The sequence below is a fragment of the Taurulus bubalis genome (assembly GCF_910589615.1).
Source record: "Taurulus bubalis genome assembly, chromosome: 15".
Classification (NCBI taxonomy): Eukaryota; Metazoa; Chordata; class Actinopteri; order Perciformes; family Cottidae; genus Taurulus; species Taurulus bubalis.
This window is the reverse complement of record NC_136603.1, coordinates 18,515,112-18,537,194: the sequence shown is the minus strand read 5'-3', so window position 1 is coordinate 18,537,194 and position 22,083 is coordinate 18,515,112. Positions and strand designations below refer to the sequence as shown.

The 22,083-nt window shown below is 42.2% G+C and overlaps 1 protein-coding gene across 1 annotated transcript; it reads left to right on the top strand.

The window, feature by feature from the left end:
* Positions 1-11,123: 11,123 nt before the first annotated feature.
* LOC306747838 (protein FAM171B-like) lies at positions 11,124-21,611 on the top strand (the record flags this gene model as incomplete). Its single annotated transcript, XM_079230938.1, has 8 exons — positions 11,124-11,304; positions 16,765-16,998; positions 18,177-18,269; positions 18,476-18,634; positions 18,742-18,912; positions 19,807-19,923; positions 20,357-20,480; positions 20,723-21,611. The coding sequence occupies 8 exons, from the start codon at positions 11,124-11,126 to the stop codon at positions 21,609-21,611; spliced, it is 1,968 nt and encodes a 655-aa protein (XP_079087064.1).
* Between the last annotated feature and the right edge of the window lie 472 nt (positions 21,612-22,083).

Below are 22,083 nucleotides of genomic sequence, written 5' to 3'. Positions count from 1 at the left end.
GTTTTTTTGTGACGTTAAAAGGCATACTGTTTGAAAATATGCCCCTCTGAACTCATATTCACATATCAAACTTGTCTGGACAAACTAGTTGACACTTTCAGGATAATGCTGCTATTGTATTTCCATATCCTCATCTTTTAAAGTTTGTGTTGATTTTGCCATATGGCCTGCGTCTCTAGCAGCATGGTGTCGGTTTTGGCTCACAGTAGGGACACATAGTACACACTCTGATTCTTCTGAATGTGGAGATCTGGCCTGTGTCTGTATATTGCATATGCATATATGTCCTTACAGAGGAAGCTCTCTTCTCTCTCTTCTTCTCAAAGGAAAGGATGACACCCTCCTTATCGAGGGCAGCTTTCTCCCCCTCCTGAACCAGTGCCTCTGACCATTATTATTCGTCTCTCAGCCAAACACAACCTAACTCTGTGATCTTATTGTTTTTGTGAGCTTTCTCTTTTAAAAGCCGCATCTCGGTCTCTTCGTGGTCAGCTGGAGGCCTTGCTCGAGTCTGCGCTGAAGGAGTTTCTGGTGATTTCTTCTGATTTTGAGCGGAATCCGACCCAGAGGCGACAATGACAAGCATTACAAATAACCATATGGAAAAAGACAATCTTCTCGCTGATGGTCTCGTTCACTTATGTAGGTCCTGTGGAGCCATCAGTATGAAATGTTCCTCACAGTAATATCAACACAATATTGTGTTTGAGCCATCCCGTGAATATTTAAGACTTTTTTACAAGATTGTCGGTTTATAGTGAGTCAACTGGAAACATTATCAAGGGAGCCGGCTACTTTGTTTTAAAACACAGGGCTAATGTTAGCTTTCTAGTACCCTTGTACGGCCTTGTGACTGTCAACGACGTCTCAAACTGAGTAAAAAAACAATCTGCCTCCACCAGCCTCCAGTACCAACACACTCAATCTACAGGAACACAAAGTGAGATGTATGGAAAGACGGTGATCGCGAGGAAGGCCGCCTAGTCGTTTACAACACCAGGGGAGCTTTTTAAGGATGCCCTTTGTAGACTATAGCTCAGCTTTCAATACAATCACTCCAGACACACTACTCTGCAATCTGTCTGACTTAGACATCCTCCTTCCCATCTGCGCTTGGATAAAGGACTTCCTCCCCAACCGCCCACTCAGCACCGGCTCTCCACAAGGCTGTGTGCTGAGTCCATCACTCTAAATAAACCCTGAAATGGGCCGGGAGAAAAGCTGCCGGTGGCCTTCTGCGGATCCTCCATTGAGAGTGTACTGGCGTACTGCATCTCGGGCACGGTACGCCGGATGCTCAGCAGCAGACAAGAGACTCAAAAACATCGGCTGACCTCTGCCCTCCCTGGAAGACATCTCCAGCTCCCTGCTTCCAGGCAAAAACAACTAATTATGAAGGGCTCATTCTGTACACAACCTGTTTAACCTGTTGCCCTCTGGCATCACTACAGGACCATCAAGGCACGGACCACCAGACTTAAAATTAGTTTCTCTCCCTGGGTGTCCTTTACTCTAAGTATTGAATGACCCTCGCATGCAATATGTGAGTGCAAACCCATTGGATCCTGTGCAATAATGATATTCCTACTAGTTTAATGGCTACATTATTCAGTGCAATAATTGGATTGTATTTATTTATTTTTCTATTTTAGAACGTTGTCTGCTGTGGACGTGTCTTTACGGTTTTGTTTTTGTGGTGTATTTTCCATTGCACTGATCAGCAGTGGTGCCCGTAATTCCATTGTATTCTGAACAATGACAGTAAAGGCTTTTTATTCTATTCAAGTTTACTAGTTACAGCCAATGAAATCTACAAGCAACAGTTATTTTCGCAAAATTGACAGTCGCTGGCAAGACATTTTAACTCTGCTTTCGTCTATCTCTGTCTGAAATCATGCATTTATGGTTTGAGACATTACAACAAAAAAATAGCATTTTAGGCTTTTCACTTTTCATTTCACGCCATGTTGGTACCTCGAAATGCCATTTGCTGAGATCAGGCTGGATAGACAGTGGAGAAACAAACACATGCAAATACATTCTTTTTAAAATTCATAATAGTCATAAACAGGTGGCCAGACATTCAAATGAAAAGAAGATGCAGGACAGACTGTGGCAGACGTAACAGGTTTCTGTAAAACAGGATCAGGTCAGTTACAGATTCAAGAGAACATGTGGGGAACCGGGCCCTCACCTCTCTTTATGGAAATGAAGCAGCTGTTCTTGATGATGCAATTGAATGAGATCCTGCTGCTTATGGAACGTAAGCTCTGATGGTTTGGAGCATCACAGCTGATGCTCTCCTTGCCAACTCCATCAATCACTCAGAAAGCACGTTGTTATTTTGGTTGCTGAGCAGGGGGTCAGTATCAGCACCGACGTAATTGGACTGGTGGAGCAGCAGCTCTGGCAGTGCAAGAATAAACAGCATCAATTAACGTCCTATTGTGCTTGTCCTCATCTTCTCCTCTAATCCCCAAATCCAGTTAATTTCACAGAACAAATGCAGTGTGTAAAAGATTTAGCATCCACCTCTTCTGGGATAAAAAAAGAAAGAAAGAAAAGTTGTTTGAAACCAAGCAAACAACCAACAAGCATTTTGATCAGCAAAGGCCTTTTGGGGAAAGGTTTCATGTCTCAGGTTGGGTTATTCTAATACATAAAGCTCCACTGAAGCTCAGCGCAAATTTGCCCACTTCTAGAGACTGCGGTGAAAATGTAAACTAACGGAAGAAGGGAGGCTGAGAGTCTGTAATTAAGTTTGTGCACTGAATTCTCGATGTTCCGCTGCATGGAGACATCCAATCTTTTTATGCTGCGCTGTTTAAATTCTACACATTCAGCACACACACAATTGACCTGGAGTTCATTGTACACCTACAATGCAGCATTTCACTTTACTACAATGCTTTGCGGGTCAGTGTGTAGGACTTTGGCAGAATTTGAATATATTATAAGTTTAGAATGAGTGGGTTCTCTTCACAGAGTTTGCCATGTTGCACCGTCATTGTTCTGCAGTAGCCCAGAGTGGACACACCAAACACTGGCATTGGAGTGAGCCTTTCTCCTTTACACACTGGCCCTTTAAATCCATATTGCACCAGGTGAATTAATTCTAAATCAACCCTTAAATGAAGTACCGTACTGTAGCAGAAGGAAGAGGCATCCCTCCCCTGTCTCACCTCTCCACCCCGACTGCCCTCACATTAGCCTCATGCGGTTGTAAAAAGTCCCGTCACGTTCTCGTGTTACAGAACAGACAGGTTGATGGGTCCAAACATAGCACATGGAGAGATGTCACAGAATGATGGAACACTTTGACCTGCTACTGTGATTCACGCTGTGGACAATTACATTTTATCGAATTGCATGGCAGCTAATAATATCGAGCTATTCTTGACCAAAGTGACTCACCGACCTACATTCTGTATTGTAGATAGAGGTAGAGAGGCCATGGACTTCTAGACATGTATTTAGCCCATTTTATTTTTGTTAGATTCTGTTCATTTAAAGGGACAGTGTGGAGGATTTAGTGGCATCTTGTGGTGTAGCAGAGTGCAATAATAATAATGTTCACAAATACACTACATGTATTATAATTATTTTTCCCTATTAGCTTATTTTCTCATTGCACAGTTCCTGCACAGTTCCAGCTCCTGTCTGTTCCTCAGCTTCTGTTAAGCAGAGCTCATCCAATCACATTTCATCTCTGTTTCACTATGGTAGAAAAGCAGGTTACACTACATCGTGACAGCCTGCTAGGAGGGTTCTGTACGTGTGATTCCTCACAGGGACAAGGATCCTCAGCAGCACCCTGAATCTGCACACTCCGGTACAGTAGGTGGCGGTATGCACCTAGTCAAGTTGGTTGCGATCCGCCATTTAAACTGAAGAAGAATAAGAACTTTCTGCATACTTTCCCTGTGGACACTGTATAACCCTTGGACCTGCTGTCCTCCCCGCCCCGCGGCGCATCTCACCCTGCTTGGCCACCCGAGGCGCGATGGAAAGCAGGTCTGCGCTAGCTCACTGTTAGCTCGCGAGCTATCTAGCGCTTGCTGTTAGCTCGCGCTGATCAAAACACAAGTATTCTTAGATTCAGGTGATTATACCTATAAGAAAAAAACTTCTGTTCTGAATATTATATTATATTTTTGCTTGGAGATCCCCTGAAATATATCACCCCGGCAATTTAAAAACAACATCACCTTATGCTGCGTTCACACCAAACGCGACACGATTTTTTTCGCGTTTGGTGTGAACACCCTCGTTTTACTCGGGGGAGTAAACTGAAGCACTAAACGCGGCGCGAAAAATCAAAGGAGGCGAGGCTTATCGGCGTCGCTTCTCTCCGTGAAAGGAGCTTTCATTTCCGCTATCGACCTTGGAATAAATAACCACTAGTTCTGCTTTATACTTGTTGTGGAAGTCCCAAACACGTCGGAACATCAAATGCACTTGTGTTTGGGTTCATAACATTATCCGTAGCCGCACACAGCTCCTCCAGGAACTGCGTCTGGCTTATCTCCGTAAAAAGGATACCGTTTCTGCCATCCACCATGGAAATAACCACTAGTTCTGCTTTATACTTGTTGTGTAAATTCCACATACGTCGGAACATCAAACTCCACCGTGTCTGGGTTCATAATATCATCCGTAGTCCCACAACAGCGTCTGAATGAAGCCGCTACCAGCGCTACTTCAAGCGGAGCACCAACAGTTTGATGCAGCAACGGCAAGACGGCGGTGGTGACGGGCACAGCTTCTCAACGCTGATTCTCAACGCTGATTCTCAACGCTGATTCTCAACGCTGATTCTCAATGCTGATTGGCTGACGCAACTATGACTCACGCGATTTTTTTCGCCAGAGTTGGGATATTTAAACTCGCGCGAATTCGCGGCGCGTCCTTTGCTCTGTTTGCCACGCGTCAAACAAAATTTTTTTCGTCTTCGCAACCTATCGCGTCTGTGCATTGACTTTGCATGTAATCTATTCGCGCGAATAATTCGAGCCGCGTTTGGTGTGAACACAGCATTAGTCTTTCTCAAACTTGACACACACAAAAAGCCGAAATGCGTCAATATGCCGTCCAACATCCCTCTTCTCAATACATAATCATTTCCATTGTTACATACCACGTTTGCATTCAAAGCCACCGGACTTGTAAAAGTTGTCAAAGCTCTGTCGGCTTTAGTACGAGGTGTCTTACTTTTGACTTGAAAATCTCTTAGCTCACAAGTCGCAGTTACTTTCATTAAAAATGTATATGGAAATTAAAAAAGTTCTGAAGAAAAGCCTTTGAATGCTGCTTCATTAATGTTGGTTCAGATAAACAGAGTCCTGATGGAATGGTCCGCATTCTCTCCCCTACAGAGAGTAACACAATGGATGGCATTCTTTCCGACTTTATGAACTTTTCTAAAGTCTTTATTATCTTTCAATAATATTCCGTGGCATGTCGGTACACCTCTAAAATCCTTGCTGATGTTCTCATCATTAATGGCAAGTCATGCACCTGTCTCTCCGGGCAAGGGCTCGTTCACCGTGTGACATTGTCTCTCACTTCGTCGCCTTTCCTGTCTTACCCCCTCACGTCAGTTTGTTGCCTCTGGTCCATCTCTGGTATTTTGAAAGAGAGCACAGCTGCAAAGCCTTTCATTCACACCGATCCACCAGCTGCAGACGCCGCTTCCGAAATGGCTTCGACCCCTTACCAGAAGAATTTTTCATAGAATTTGTCGGATTTTCAGACATATACTTTGTGATATTGTCCACAGCTGAGAGATTCATTTTGAAGGTATTTTGAGATGCAACATAGTATCAGCACAACATAGCACAACCTTCAGCACAGTATCAGCACAACCTTTTTGCTTTAATTGAGTTATAAGCACGGAAACTGACTCTTATTCAATGTCAAGAAAATATCACATTTCCTCCTGCATCTGTCTTTTCATCTATCTGAGATTTTTAGTTCTTGGTTTAGCTCCTCTGTTTTAATACTTCCTGGAACCTTTTGGTTCAAGCTCTAGTGAGGTGGATTTAGTTATCTTTGGACAGAGCCCGGTTTGCTGTGTCCCCCTGCCCCCGCTTCCAGTCTTTATGCTAAGCTAAGCTAACAGACGGATATGAGAGTGGTTTTGATCTTGCCCTCTTACTGCCTGAACCACAAGTGAGACCGTCCTACTACTTCTGGACAGTAAAACATAGTGCTCACAGTTCAGTGAGTCACTATTGCTCTGTTTCATTGCATCAGGTTGCTAAAATTGGCAAAGTTAACGTTAGCTAGCAGCATAGCCAATTATTTTAACGTTAAACAAGTTATGACATTCAACTTGCAAAACTCTGATTTACATTCATATTTGCATTACTGATAGCCCTTTACTCTTACAGTTATGATCCATGTGTGTAGCTACTTTTATAGAGTTTTCACTACTTTTACCCACCTGAATGCACAGAAATACACAAACATCAGCGCAACTCAAACGCATGCTGCCGGCGGTTTTAGTCTACCGAAAGAAGCAAGCGTAACGTTTCTATGGAAGCCTGTATCTCATTATTATGACTTTTTATCTCATTATTATGACTTTTTATCTCATAATTTCGACTTTACTATCTCATTATTTTGACTTTTTATCTCATTATTATGACTTTTTATCTCATAATTTTGACTTTCTATCTCATTATTATGACTTTTTATCTCATAATTTCGACTTTATTATCTCATTATTATGACTTTTTATCTCATAATTTCGACTTTACTTTCTCATAATTATGACTTTCTATCTCATTATTATGACTTTTTATCTCATAATTATGACTTTTTATCTCATAATTTCGACTTTATTATCTCATAATTATGAGGTTTTATTTTTTTATTTTTATTTTTTATCTGTTTTTTTTATCGGGCTTCCATACAATCCCCTCGCTTTCTTTCCAAAAGATGTATGAGCTTTACTCATTGTAACCAAATATTAACCTCCTAAACCATTCAAGTTTCTATTGCTGATGAACATATACCAGGTGAATAATAAACAAAACAATTAACATTCAATAAAAATTATAAATAAATGAGAATATGGGGTGTGTGTGTGTGTGGGGGAGGGGGGAGGGTCCAGTTCTTATTATTGTGTCCATTGTTCCTATTATTGTGTCCATTGTTCCTATTATTGTGTCCAACATTAATGTGGGCCCCACACTGTCAGTAGCAGTACACATTTATATATGTAAAATAATCTTAAAAACTGCGGCTTCGCCAGTGGTCAAATATATTTGGGATTTAGGACAACATATGAAGGTGGCCATTTTCACATTTGAAGGAATTCTGATTTCTGTGCCCAAATTATTCTGAGAAAAATCGGATTTGTTTCACATGAGAGGAACAAATTTAATTTGGGCCACATTGGCTGGTATTGTGAATGTAGCCTGAATAAGGTATTATTAAGGTCCTATGTGCAATGCTACGTGTGTGAGTGTGCTCTTCATAACTAGTAGCTAGCATGCACTGAGGCCTCTCATGGTCTAACATGGATCTGTGACTGGTTTCATGTGACTGGTTTAGTTATCACCCATACCAGGGGTCGGCAAGCTTGTATAATTTCATGAATACAACCAACTATAGTTTTTGTATTAACAAATGTATTAACTCTAATAAATGCATTAACTCTATATAAAACTGTATAAGCTGTGATATCAAATAGCTTTTACGGCTCCAGACACATTTTATTTGATGGAAAACAGGGCAAAATGGCTCTATGTAGGAAAGGTTGCCGACCCCTGTGTTAAGCTTTGACCTACGGACATTGGTTATTAATGGCTGAACTAGCAAGAAGTGTTCATATCTCTGAAAAAGGAAGAAAAATATAGCGTTTAGTGACCTTATGATCTTTACCAATTAAAATATTCCATCAGACCAAACATCAGCGAGGTATATACTCTATTAAGTTGTTATGTGTTCTTCAAACTCAGACCTTGCTGCAGTACAATGAGAGGTTTTCTAAAGGGATACTGGTGCTTGGAAACACGACCGCTTTTTGTCTGTAGGGGGGTAAAAATAAAAATGTTTAGATCATAGAAGAAGAAAAGAGAACCTTAACCTTGAACTTGATTCAAGTCTTCATTCCTAATCTGCTCAGCTAAATTAAATTACACGTGGCATTTAAGCAAGCATGTAAACTCGTCAGACAGAACCGCAAACGGAAGTCTTTGCCGGGGGAGGGTGGGCTGCGGCTCCGGAAGACGGGCCTTCAGTTAGCATTCAGCTAGCACAACCCCCAACAATCCCCTGGGGGTCACGGCGGGCCTATCCTGTGTAACGCCAGCAGCATACAATGTGCTGAGCCAGCAGAGAGTTTAGGGTAAACTCCGGTGAGTAGTAGTCTGGTGGCGGGGGGAAAAAAGAGTCAAGTTTCTGTGACTTTGTACATTTTTTATAGTTAGTTTTTTTACTTTGAATACCACTGACCACACTTTTTCATAAAGAAAATGTGCTCTATTGGCACAGTCTAATGAACGAGGCAGCGAGTAGACAAACAAAGAGCAAGTCTATCTGTGCTCTGATAAATTAATAGAGCAAAGCAGCCGGGGATGATGATCAAGAGCGGGGACAGATTTTCAGGGTGAAAGTGAACAGAAACTCCAAAACAGTCCCTGTAGATGCCGCTATTTATAAAGAGAAATGAACCATTACTGTATCTAATTTGCGGCAAATTGACCCCGGAGACTCGGGCTGTCGTCCATCCCCCTGCTTGTCTGTTTAGGCTCCGATTCATACCTTGTCACACAGGGGACTGGAGCCGGGAGGACAAATGTGTCAGCCTCTCCAAGGGCCCCGTCACAGAAGAGCTATGAAGCCGGTCGAGAGAGGACTCACTCACGTTTTTTGGCGACAGGAAGCTCCGCAGGCATGACATCACAGAGCGAGCAGGGCAGGACTCCACTCCATGAAAGAAATGTTAATGGAGAATTTGTTGGAAAGGTGGTCGACAAATAGTAAACACACAGGGAAAAAAATACATTTTACAAATTGATGTCACTCAAATGTGGTTGCTAACTTTACACATGGACGACCAGAGCAGGTCTCAATTTGTTGCTTTGTTGGCAATTCTGATTTATTAGCGAGGTTTCAAAAAAAATCCACAGTTTTCTGAATATGAGCAGGAATGTGGTTAATGCTTTTGAGGTCACCAGAGGTTAAGTGTCACACACCTCGCTCCCTGATGATGATTTGTGCGCATGATATAACTTTACACTTTGACTTTGTGCATTAAATGAACAGACATGCGACAAATTAAAGAAGAATAACTGAATAAAAGAGTCTGGGAAATATTATAAATGCAGATGCTAGACAGGGCAGGAAGGGGGTCACTGAATGGGTTGATGCGTTTGAATATAATGTGATTAATATGCTGTGGCCTTCACAATCACCACGTGTCTCCCGAGTCAAATACCTATGGGATATGTTGTTGCTTTCAGCAAACATCAAAACACTGAATGAGGAAATATCTTTTCACTTGTTCGTCCCTTTAGAAAAGTATGATTATGGACTATAAGGGAGAGGAGGGCGGGTAAAGAATGGTGGTATTTACGCTCAAGCCTTTTCTAAATGTTGACGATGATATAAGTCGTTTCCTGCAGGGATCGGAGCTTTGCTTGCATGCAGGTGTGCAGACGACAGTGTGGACACACTTTGGGAGACAACATTATGTGAAAAGTAGAATAAATGTTACATGTTTAAAACATGTATTTATTAGATCTGTGGAGTCCCACAGAACTGCAACTGTTATAACACTTACATTTATATTATGTCTGACTACCACCTGCTACTTCCTTCACTACTACAACCACAACTGACCACACAAGTACAGTCATGTACAAGTTATATATAACAAGGGCAGACTTTGAGGTTAAGTTTCGCTTTTTATCATCACGTTCATCAGATATCAATCAATCAAACTTGTATTACAGATAATGCAAAAGACATAAAATAGAATAAAATACATAAAAGCACAATTCAAATACATAGACCTGTCAATGCTTTATAAATAGTCAGCTGTACCAGTGTCTCAGCAGATGGGACTGCTACCGTGTGGTACTATACTTGATGTTTGATAAAACAAAGATTATCTCAGTCATTAACTCGACAGATACATTTATACATCAAACATCTAATGTCTTAAAACAGTTTGTAAAGTATTAACTCCTACACTCACAAACATTTCACTTGCACTACACCATCTTGGTCTCTTCAGTAGTATTCTCATGGCGTCATTATAAGCTACTTGAAGTCTCTGTAGGCTTGGTTTTTTTAAATTAGACCACAAGTGTGCAGTGTAGAGTGGTGTACAATAGATATGTTTAGAAATGTATGCGATTATTAATGGCACACTGAAAGTTCACCGTTTCCACTGGTAAAGCATTGCATTAGCTCTATCTAGTGGTAGAAATCAGTTGATGCAAGTGTTTTATTTTGTTTTGTTTTATTAACAGAATGGGAATCAGCCTCATTGGCGAGGTATGAGAAGATACCAGGAATTGGAGTCTGATCTTTGTGGCTCTCATATTATACATATATAACATATAAAGACAGCGAAAAACAAAGACAACAAAGATGAACAAGACTAAATATAAACATTTCGCTATTATGGACAAAAAACAGCAACTTAGTGTATTTTCTGTGTTAATGTGAAGCAACTTGTCAACTTTTTGTTTTGTTTTATATAAATAAACGATAACATCATAATATATATATATATATATATATATACATATATATATATATATATATATATATATATAATATTTGATTTATACTTTATTTAAAGTTTACAAAGTGCGTCACATAACCACAGAAAATAGATTCCCATGAGTATACACGTGACATTAAAAATGAGTGTAAACAGTCCAAATATTGACAAATTAAAAGCCAGTATAAAAAAAGCATCTTAAAAGGGGAGGAGTCTGTCTGCGCCGTTTGAAGAGCAGCGTGACAGCGGACTCGTTAGGATGGCGCTGGAGAGGAGAGGGCATCTCCGTCCGTGTGCGAGTTATAAACTAGAGGAAAACTGCACCAGTGATGGGTGAGAAGTGACTCAAATCGACAACTTTTTTTCTTCCCCAAAAGTCATGCGCCTGTTGGTCTGTCTGCTCTCCGCGCTGGTCGCACGCGGGGATGGGAACGCGACCGGAGACTGGTTCACTCCGACCGGACGGTCTCTGCATATCAATGACGGGGACCTCGCCACCCGGGACCACGTGAGACCACAGCCCCTTCAGCACCGACCACGAGCGCTCGATGCCTCGCCAGGTTTGTGTGGCCTTCACTGTCTCACAGGGGGCGTCGTAAACTGTAGTGAACCTAGTCCGATTCTCATTGGCCTCCAAAATGTGCTTGATATTTCACAATGTAGCTGGAGAATAAGGATTCATGTTGGCAATTTGACTTTTATTTTATTATTATTATTATTATTATTATTATTATTATTATTATTATTATTATTATTATTTCCACTCTGTCAACCATCATTTAAAGGTCTTTCTCAAAGATCAAAGACTCTCATGTCCTCATTTAGCCAGCCCAGACCAATCTGTATCAGGATTTACTCGTCAATCTGCTGATCAGTTCATGAGTAATAGTCTGTGTGATGATGGAGTTGGCTGCTGTCACCTCCAGAGTAACGGTTTCTCCTATCTGTCCCTTCATTTTTTAATACTGCATCCCCGCCACTAAGACGGCAATGAATCCGTTCACATGAGCATTATTCATACAGCATAACAATAGTGACATTGTAAAGGAGATTGCCATAATATTCACAAAAGTAAAACAAACAAAAAAAGAGAAAATGTCAGCATTACTCATCCAGTAAGACAAAGTGCTTTAAACATGTGTTTGGATGCTCGCTCAGAGGGCCCTTAATATCACCCACTCTGTATTATCATGTCATTTGAATCAAGTGTTTACACAAGAGCACACTCCTTCTTTTGTGTCACGTGGCTATACATCTAAATGGCTACATTTGCGTTGTCTCTCTCTCTCTCTCTCTCTCTCTCTCTCTCTCTCTCTCTCTCTCTCTCTCTCTCTCTCTCTCTCTCTCTCACTCACACACACACACACACTTGCTTGTCATGGCAATGTTCTTGTTCACAGCCGAACGTCGGAGAGGAGCTGAAAGAGGGATTTGTGACGCTTTTCATCAACTGATTCATGACTAATTCATGCCGCTGTGGGAGTACATTACCATCCGTCATCACACGATCCTCGGGTCTGCGACGCCGGCCAGAAACGCTTGGAAATGCACCCAAGCATGCTGTTGTCACTTGCACCCCCACCGCCTCCTGCCTCTCCCCCCTGCCGACATGCGTAGTGTCCTGGCAAGCCTTCTCCTCTTAGCTCCCTTCTCTACTGAGTTCGCTCCCATGAAGGGCTGCCCACTCTCCACTTCTACTTTTAAATGAGAAGAAAAAGTGTATGTATACTAGGGGTGGGAATCACCAGAGGTCCCACGATACGATATGATCACGATGCTGCGGTATTATCACGATACTGCGATACATTGAGTATTGCGATATATTGAGTATTGCGATATATTGAGTATTGTGATATATTGTGATTTACAAAAATAAAAAAAAACTCCTTATGGCACCCATTATGATATTTATTGTTGTCCCTTCATGATAGGCAAAGCAACAGATTTAAAGATGTAATCATTCTCCCCAGGGGAGGATTGTAGTTATTTGACAACAGTGCTGGTGGTTGTTCAGACATTAAGTCTTTCTGCCTCCCCCTCCCTCTCACCCGGCTTCCCTCTAAGCATCTTTTCCCTTCAATTCTCGTCGGTTCAATTTGATATTGCTGACTCGCGCCTGAGGGCGATCTGGCCCACATATGAAAGGGTGCACTTGTGTGTTTTCCTCCATTGGTGGAATGTATGGCCTAATTCCAACACACGCACACAAACAAGCATGTTTGTTGGGTGGGGGGGATTGATGGGGGGGTCAGCAGAGATAAGTCCCTGTAGCACCATCTGTTTGCGCTGCCTGATGGTCTCACAGAACTGACCAGTCAACATGTTTGTGCAATGCGTCAGCCGGAGAAAACACAGTGTTTTTCTGTAATTATAGCTTACCATTCTCGTTTTATTTAGTCTTTGAACGTCTTTCTTGCTCTATGAATGAAAATGCCTTTTAAAAAGTTCACAAGTTGATCAAGAAATGGTTTGAAAACACTTCACGTCGGTAAATGCGTTATTATTGTTATTAATATTTTATTGGACACCGTCGTGTGCTCGGTAATAACAATATTCCAGTAATATCACACACACACACACACACAACGCGGGATCTATTTCTCATCAGCCTCAGCGGGCTCAGACGGCCCAATTCAATCCACTTCATAAACCTCTTTGTGGCGTGGTTCAGTGTGCCAAATGGACAGATTATAGTAATCTGGCAGGAAACACCTCCACTTCAGATCTAGTGACCCCCTTCTGTTATGTTTGGCGACGACCGCCGAGCACACGTGAAGCGGAGGCTGCCTCTCCCAAAACAAGCATCCTCTTGTCCGTCTGCACTGGTGTATGTAAACCAGTGGGTTGACTCGCACACTGCCAAGTGTAGGGTTTCATATTGAGGTTGAAAATGCGGGCACTCCTGTATGGAAGACCATATCTGGCACTGTGATGAAGAGAAAAAAAGGTCCTGTGTGAGTCATTATAATGAGAAACTTTTTTAAAATAATGAGAAAGCATCGCAAAATTAGGACTTCAAAATAATGTCTACATCTGTGGAAATGGAGTTCCAATATGCACCAAAGCAACAGAAGCAAGTGTCCAGACGCGCAAGTGATTATACTGTCATTATTTTAAGACACTAATTATTTGTAGTAAGATGCTAAATCATAATTTTGAGATGATAAATCATAATTTTGAAATGCTACATCATTATTTTGAGACGCTAAGTCATCATTTTGAGAACGTACTCATTATTCTTCAGTTACTAAATCATTTTAAGACGCTAAGGCTTTAAAATATTGAAAAAGATACTCATAATGTTTCAGAAACTACGTCATCATTTTTAGACGCTAACTCAATATTGTCATTTTATAATGTTAAATATATAATAATCAATATCTTCCATACTCCTAGCAGCTGTGCACAACAGGAGAAGTTTGCCTCCAAGGTTTTCTTCCAGAAATGGTTGATTTGATTTGAAACCTATCCAAAAAAGTTTTGTTGCTGAAACCAAAAGAGATTTCTGGCAAAAAGGATGCCAACTCCTGCAAGGTAGCTCCTGGCATTTGTCTGCTCCTCATCAAGGGGAATTGTTTGAGGCAATGAGATTAAACGATGTAGTTATCTGGTTTTGGCCCCTGCTGCTAACACAAGCCCTGGCTTTGTGAGTTTTCAGTAAAGATCTGGCAAATCATCTAGCAGCAGGATTATGAGCAATAATACAAGCATCAGTGTCCAATTGCCACCGTTGGCGAAATATTTGTTTGACATCAGATTGCTGTTATAGCGATGTTGCAGCATTTAGCTACGAATAAAAAGTGCAGGAAGGAAATGGGTATGACCTCCCAGCATGAAATAACTCTGACACTGTAGATGTGGAGGGTTGATGATGAGCCGGCTGAGGAGATTTATGGCTCCCAAAACTCTCTGGCTCTTTCTGGTCCAGATGGCATAGGAGCAGTCACTTCAGTGGAGAGAATGTATTGCAGGGCAAAATGTGAAGGAAGATACTTTGGGAGCCGCCCAGTCCTCTAGCAGACGTTTGTACAAAGTAAGTACTCTTGGTACTGAGTAGTTTCTTTAAAGCCCTGTTCATAACATAGAATGTTGATGTTTCATATCGGCCTTGGAGAGGTTATCATGTGGTTAACGTTGGGAAACAATATGTTAGTTTTCGGAAACAAACCTACTTGGTTAAGGTTCGAAAACAAATCATGGTTTGTGTTAAAATAATAACCGTAACAACCCTAACACTAGTATGAATAAATAACAACCACCCTTTGCTGACTTCCTTATGTAACAATCGTAACAATGTTACATAACGGGCAAAACTCAAGATCTACGTTTTTTCTTTCACACGGGACACGAATGGGGATGTCTTGGGTGAAAGTCACAATTGCACTAATTGGTGAGGGCATTTGAGAGCAGCAGAATACACACGTTATGCAATGGTCGCACTGGGAGCGACAAACGCAGCAAAACGGCCACGCATGGCCAGCTACATTGTTGAGAGTCAGCGTTGAATTGTTGCTCAAGCGCGCCTTGACATAGTTATGTTATTAACTAATAGCTTCATGTCACCGACTTTCATTGGAAAATATTTTTTCATTTAGTGTTTATTTTGGTGGTCCCTTCACACCTGGTTCTGGTTCTCCCGTGCCTCCCTTCCCTCCTGGAGGCCCAGCACTACAGCCTGGGTGTCACAGTGTGGATGTTAGCTCCCAGGGGAGGCCGATGGAGCAGCAAGGCAAAGCTCTGCTCCCCTCCTCCCGCCCGTGCTTTTTATCCTGCAAGTCGGAGGCTGCAGCGAAACCCTAATCCGGGTCCGTCCGCAGTGGGCTGTTCTCTGCTGGAGTCTGAGCTGAAGGACTTTCTGCTGAACTTACATGATTTTATCTGATTTTGCACATGATCCGACGTGGCGGCTCTGATGACGAGCATTAAGGATAGCTGCATAAAAATGACCAGTCAGTATTGAATTGAATGAGTAACTTTAAGTAAAAGAAAAACTACCTGATTGGGTTTAGAAAAAAATTGTGGTTTGGGTTGAAATAACTACAGGCAGGTTGTTCTTTAGGTTCTGAAATGACGTGACCAATAAGTCAACGTTAACTTTGGGTTTCAAACTTGACACAAACAGTGGTCTCCGAGGTGAAAGTCCTGTGTTCTTCGACCTATCTGTCCACCCTAACCTCCTCCCTTCGACACTTTATTGCTCTTAGGTTAACGTGGGTTATATATACAACTTATTTGTCTTTCCACGACCACCATTTATTCATATAACTGATGTATCACAGAGTATTCCTTCATTGTTATGCAACACACCGATATACGTCTGAGAGATAAAGTCTAGTTGTCTTGTTGACTCACTAGTGGGTGTCAGTGGGAAAGTGACTAATTGGGTTTGTGGATACGGTGACCCATTATTATTCAGCCCTAAATGAGATTCTCTAGGAGCTACCTGAAAATATGTAACGATTAGAGCCTCACATTATTGGAAATACGCTCTGTATTTAGCTGTCTGCATGCTGATGTAGCTTAATGTTGTCCTGAATGCACGCTTTGCTGGACTAATTGGCCAATTTTATCATTTGTATTTGTGTCCAACTCTGTAAAATCTGCTGGGATTAATTGATTGATATCCTCCAGGGATTCTGCAAATTACTTTTCCCATTGTGCTGTCAATAAGGTCGCTTCTAGGTTAATTGGAAAAGGCAGGCAACTCCATTCTGTTAAAGCATAGGGTTGTACGGCATGAAAGGGGTGGTCAAATAAACAGGAACGCCTTACTTTTATTGCAATCCAGTCTGCAACAAGCACTGCCTTCATGGAGCTTATAATAGTACATTTTGCTGAGATATTTGTCAGACTGTAATTTGTGGTGTTTTAGTGATTTGCATTATATTGTGAGGTATTCTTACCATTTTGACCATACCTTGTAGATAATGTGTGAATCTGAATTTGTATGAATGGTTTCATCCATACTATTGCCATCCCTGAATCCATATTTATCTTAAATTAATCTTTATTTCCCCCAGATTCAGCTTTTGACCTAAAGATCCAGGTTAACAACGCGCTGAGTCGTCAGTACCTGAGCCAGGCGGTGGTGGAGGTCTACGTCAACTACACCAGGACCAACGCAGCTCTTACTGGGGAGGACGGCGGTGTTTTGCTCCATGTACCTTTCCAAACCGGGATGCCAATCTCAATTGTGGCCAGCATGGACGGCTACATTTGCACACTGCTGCCTTGTAAAACCAACAGAATGCCAAGTAAGATATTTAAAGTGTGGCTCTGTTCAATGTGGACATTGTTTAGCTGAATCACCAGAGGTAATGAGATTCATGCTGTGTCATTTTCTTTTATTCAACATAGAAAACATGAGCTTCAAACACTTCAATGATTTTCTAAACTGGTTGTTATTGCAGGGCCACATTTTGCTTCGCCCCACTGCATTTGACACCCAATTAGGTGCAGCACCCAGGCAGAATTATTTGGGAACATTTTATAATCCACATCTGGAAAGTGTGCCTCCTACTGTCTGTGTTTCTCGTCTGCCATATTCAGTGGGGAGCAAGTGTATGTTCATTCAACCCTATGTTCTCTCGGATCACTACCTCCACCTCCACATGGTTCTGATGGACCTTTATTTAAAAACCTCAGTAGTCCGAAAAATGTCCCACCGACAGCCTACTACCCAGCAAACAAAGCGAGACGCTTCCGAAGGCCTATTGCTCACAAAATATGACAAACAGAAGCACATGGCACATGTTTACGACATTGTCATTCTGCACCGTCATCATATTTTTCCTACTGTGGCGAAGCTGTTTGGTTTACCCAAATATTCTCACTGTAACCCGAACCAGTTTAACTCCTCATGCCTTCACCTAACTAATCCAACCAACAAAGGCAAAGAGTAGTTTTAACATGGGCCCAGGATGGGGCTACGTGAACAAAGGTCCTTGATTTGGGACGGACAAAAAGTATATGAGGGACCATAGGGCTGAGGGACCATAGCACTGAGGGACCATAGGGCTGAGGGACCATAGCACTGAGGGACCATAGGGCTGAGGGACCATAGGGCTGAGGGACCATAGGGCTGAGGGACCATAGCACTGAGGGACCATAGCACTGAGGGACCATAACACTGAGGGAGCATAGGGCAGAGGGACCATAGGGCTGAGGGAGCATAGGGCTGAGGGACCATAGGGCCTAGGCCTAGGGACCATAGGACAATGGAATTGAAGAGCTGACTCTTGTAACTTGAGCTATTGCTTTTGTAGTACCAGTTTAAATAACCCCTTGACAGAAAAGTGAACTCACCCATTTCTTTGCCTCTGTGCAAAGGTCGATATAACACAATGTTACACTGCCATCTAGTGGAGAAACTGCACATTGTTAAAGGAAGTATTCTTTACTAATTTTGCATCTTTTTCTATCATTGCTGTAGTATTTTCATCTATGACCATGTCACTACTTGGTGTGAATCAGGGAAACATCTGGCTCTTCGATGATTTTGTCCTGATCACTGGCAAAACATCTGGTACTGTATATATTGTTAAATCCACTCTTTTATTTTCTTTCTTTCTTGCTCTAGTTCTCTATGTCTCACGCTTTGACTGTCAGTACAATCATTGGTTAAATAAACACATCACAGCAACCAAAAATGGCTGCACTAAAGGGAACAAACATATATTTAATGAACACATATTTCTGGCAGGTATTCATCATGTTTTCCTTCATTTGCAGACGCAGCATCGCTGCCTAGTGTCCAGTTTCCCAAGAGCCTGCTGAATCTGACAGACGGCAGTAATGCTACCTCCGTTAAAGCCTTCCTGACCGTCCCCAAGCTGCCGTCAAAGGAGGACAGCTTTCTGCACACGCTGGGCATCATGAGCAGTAAATCAGGTCTGCAGTGACAATATTCAATTACATACTGATTTTAACCAGGATGGTCTCATCTTTCTACAGAAAAAAAAACAAAATGTCCATCTTTACCTCCTCTGTTTTTCCAGGATACGTCAGTGTGGAGTTGAGTCCGGTGGCGGCCGTCAGTGTGCAGCTTTTCTCAGGAGACACAGAGCTACATGTGAGTGGGCCCATCCAGATCCGCCTCAGCATTCCAGACAGCTGCGGACTTCAGACTTCCAATGTCGTTCCAGCATGGTTCCTTAACCGGACCACTGGTGAGTAGGAGTCAGTCACACACACACTCAAATCTAGCCTATGCTGATTTTAGAAGAGTCAGGAAAGTGTGGATGATTTCATGGCCTCTACAGGAAAATGTAACTTATAGCTACAGTTGGTAACTTTATAAAAAAATGACTTCTTGTCATATTGGGTCAAACTGTCACTATATCCTGACTGTAGTACATGAGATAGATAATATGTGAAAACATTGCGTTCCTCTGCCTCTTTTTAGTGCTTCTAAATGGCATCGGCCCTGAGTCTCTAAAGTCTGAACCATCACTGCTTGTGAAGCTCTTTAACACTATCAAACTAGGCCGCTGAAAAAATATGAATCAATATAATTTTTTCACAAAACTTGAATAGGATTCCTGTTGTTTATGTGTTTATGTATTGTATAACAATACAGAAAAGGTGGTCTGTAAAGATTCCTCCAAGATGTATTCATTCTCTGACCCTGTAATCTTGTAATAATTGAATCTAATTTATTTAACCTAAGTGTAATAGATTATGTGTAAATTGTGGATATAAGTACATCTGTTTCCGTAAATATAGAGTGCAGATGGGGCCTCGTGAGTAGGACCTGCTGCGTATTTATTGAATATGTTTAAAAACTCAACTCAAAGTACACTCATTCTGATTCTCAACAAAGTGTCGGGTCATTCTGGGTCTTCAGAACAGTCAAACGATACAAACGTGGCTCACTGTAATATGGGAAATAGAATAAATTAGGCTGTTTCATCACATTCCCTTCTCATAAACACTGTCTTTGGAAGAGAATAAACACATTTATTGTTTAGGGTCTAACAGGACTGTGGTAGTTGTGGAAAAAAAGACAATGCTGAACAAACAGTGTTGTTGTTTTTGTTTTTCTGTCTGTTGGCGTCACGCAGGTGGATGGATGAGGAAGGGGCTTGGCACGGTGGTGTCAGTCGAAGGAAAACTCGTGTGGACATTCACAGCACCTCACCTTGGCTACTGGATTGCAGCACCTTTGTCCTCCACCAGAGGCGAGTTCTCACCCTAAATATCTTCGTCTAATGTAATACAGTGTTTCATATTTTCTGATCCTGGGCGTGTTCCATGTTCACAGGTATATGTTGTGGTAATAAATCAAATGTTTTAGATGGAAATTAATGACAAGCATCATCGACTCTCTGAGGTTTGTCGTTATGGTACTACAGTATATAATGGAGTTTCTCTGATTGTGGCAATTATTTTTTTCTAACAAAAAAAAAACAATGACCTATAAAGATATTTTATTTAGATTTTTTTTTTTTCAGAAAAACAATTGCACTGGAACTGACCTCGATCAGTTGGGGGAAAAAACTTAAATATATAATGAATGGCCGCTGTAACGTTTTTGGATACAAAATGCACTTTGTTCATTTGCATCTGTATTGCATGCACGTGTTTATAATTCTGACCATCTATATGCTTTAGGTTTCTTTGGAGTTGCCATCCCCATTGACTTCATCTCACACCACTCATCTCTGCTGATGGTTGTCCTAGGAGGAATGCTTGTTATTGTCTCCTGTATCCTGGTCGGGTTATTGTTTAATCGCAGGTAACAGAGGCGTCCATCTTATACGTGTCCATACAGTATTTACTATGAGTTGTGGTGATGTTTTAATGAGCATGGCATGAGTGTTTGATCAGTTTCAGTGGTGGTATTTCTTTAAAAGCACTTTGATATCAGTCAAAGTTGAATGCTTATAAAGTCTTTACCTTTACCGTGTTCTCATATAGTGTTTGCAAAATGAGTTTCATTGGCCTAGCACTGATCAAGGCAACATTTTCTGTCTGCAGACGTTCGCTCAGTGAAACTAAGACAAAGATCCGACCAGCGACGAGAAAAGACCAAACCACCTCAACATGTGATGGGGAAGTCTTCGACGTGTCTTCAGCAGACTCCTCTCATCTCCAGAGTGGACTGAACCATTCGTTCACAGAAAGGGGGGATAATCGGCACAACGTCGCTATTATTTCCATGCACAACGCCGACGTGATAGCCAAGCCCAATGCTGTGTCTATCGTGCTGCAGTGTGACGAACTGGAGCGAAACACTGACCTGAGTGATCTGATGCGTTTGCACGAAACCACAGCTGAGACCAGAGCTCCGGCCTCCCTGACGGAGAATTTGTTCTTCTACAACCAGCCTGTTGCCATTTTTCACGCCCCGGCATTCTTCCACTTGGAGGAGCAGCCGGAGTCGGCCGCTCTTCCCCTTCAAGACGGCGTCGCGCAGGCTCTGCCAGAAGGTCCCTCCGCCACTCAGAACCAGGCAGCGGAGAACGAGGACCAGCTCGGGGTTCTAGAGGGCTGTCGGGCTGCAACTTCAACCACCACACCCAGGGGTCGCTTCAGCCTCACGGAGTCGGCCTCGGTCCCAGGGACATTGAATAAAATCAGTGGCGGCGGCCGACACTCCGTGCATGCCTTTGCAGACCTTTCTGAAATCCCCTCAACTCAGCCTCCTCGAGCCTGGTTTGTGTCACTAGAGGGAAAACCCGCAGCTGAGATCCATTACGCCGTGTCCGAGCAGCAGAGGAGGCGGAGGCCAGTCGAGAGTCGAGAAACCAGCTTGGACTCGGGAGTGGATATGAGCGAGCTGAACCAGACGCCCGGAAGGAGGGCCGTGACGCTGCAGCGCAATAACACTTTTGTCAAAAGCAGTAAGCGTGCACCGCCACAGTAAAAGCCCTTAACACCTCCATGCCTGCAGCCCTCTAAGTACCTGTAACACAAGATGTATTTCCCTTCCTTTTGCTGAGTTGAGGCCCATTTCTGCCATCGGATTCCACAACTGTTGTGCATGTACAGAAGTGTGAGCCGTCCAAAGCAGTTGTTTTCTAACAGCCTCTCCCGCCTCAGACGGTTTTAACAAGAATCATAGAACATTTTCTAGATTTTCTAAAAAATAAAGTGTCTGCAAAGTGAAGTTGCATAGTTGCAGTTGCCCTTTATGTCTGCCTCCAATGTGTCAAAGACACATGATTGAGATTATTGAGGTCCAACACTTTCATAACAAACACATGTTTATTCCAGCCCAGATTAACGGACAGTCTACCATGGCTAACTGAACATGACTGAATGTTTGTTATTCTAATATGTCACCTGATCTGTCTTTGTAAATATTTGTTTGTGCATGTTCTCATGTATATTGTCAT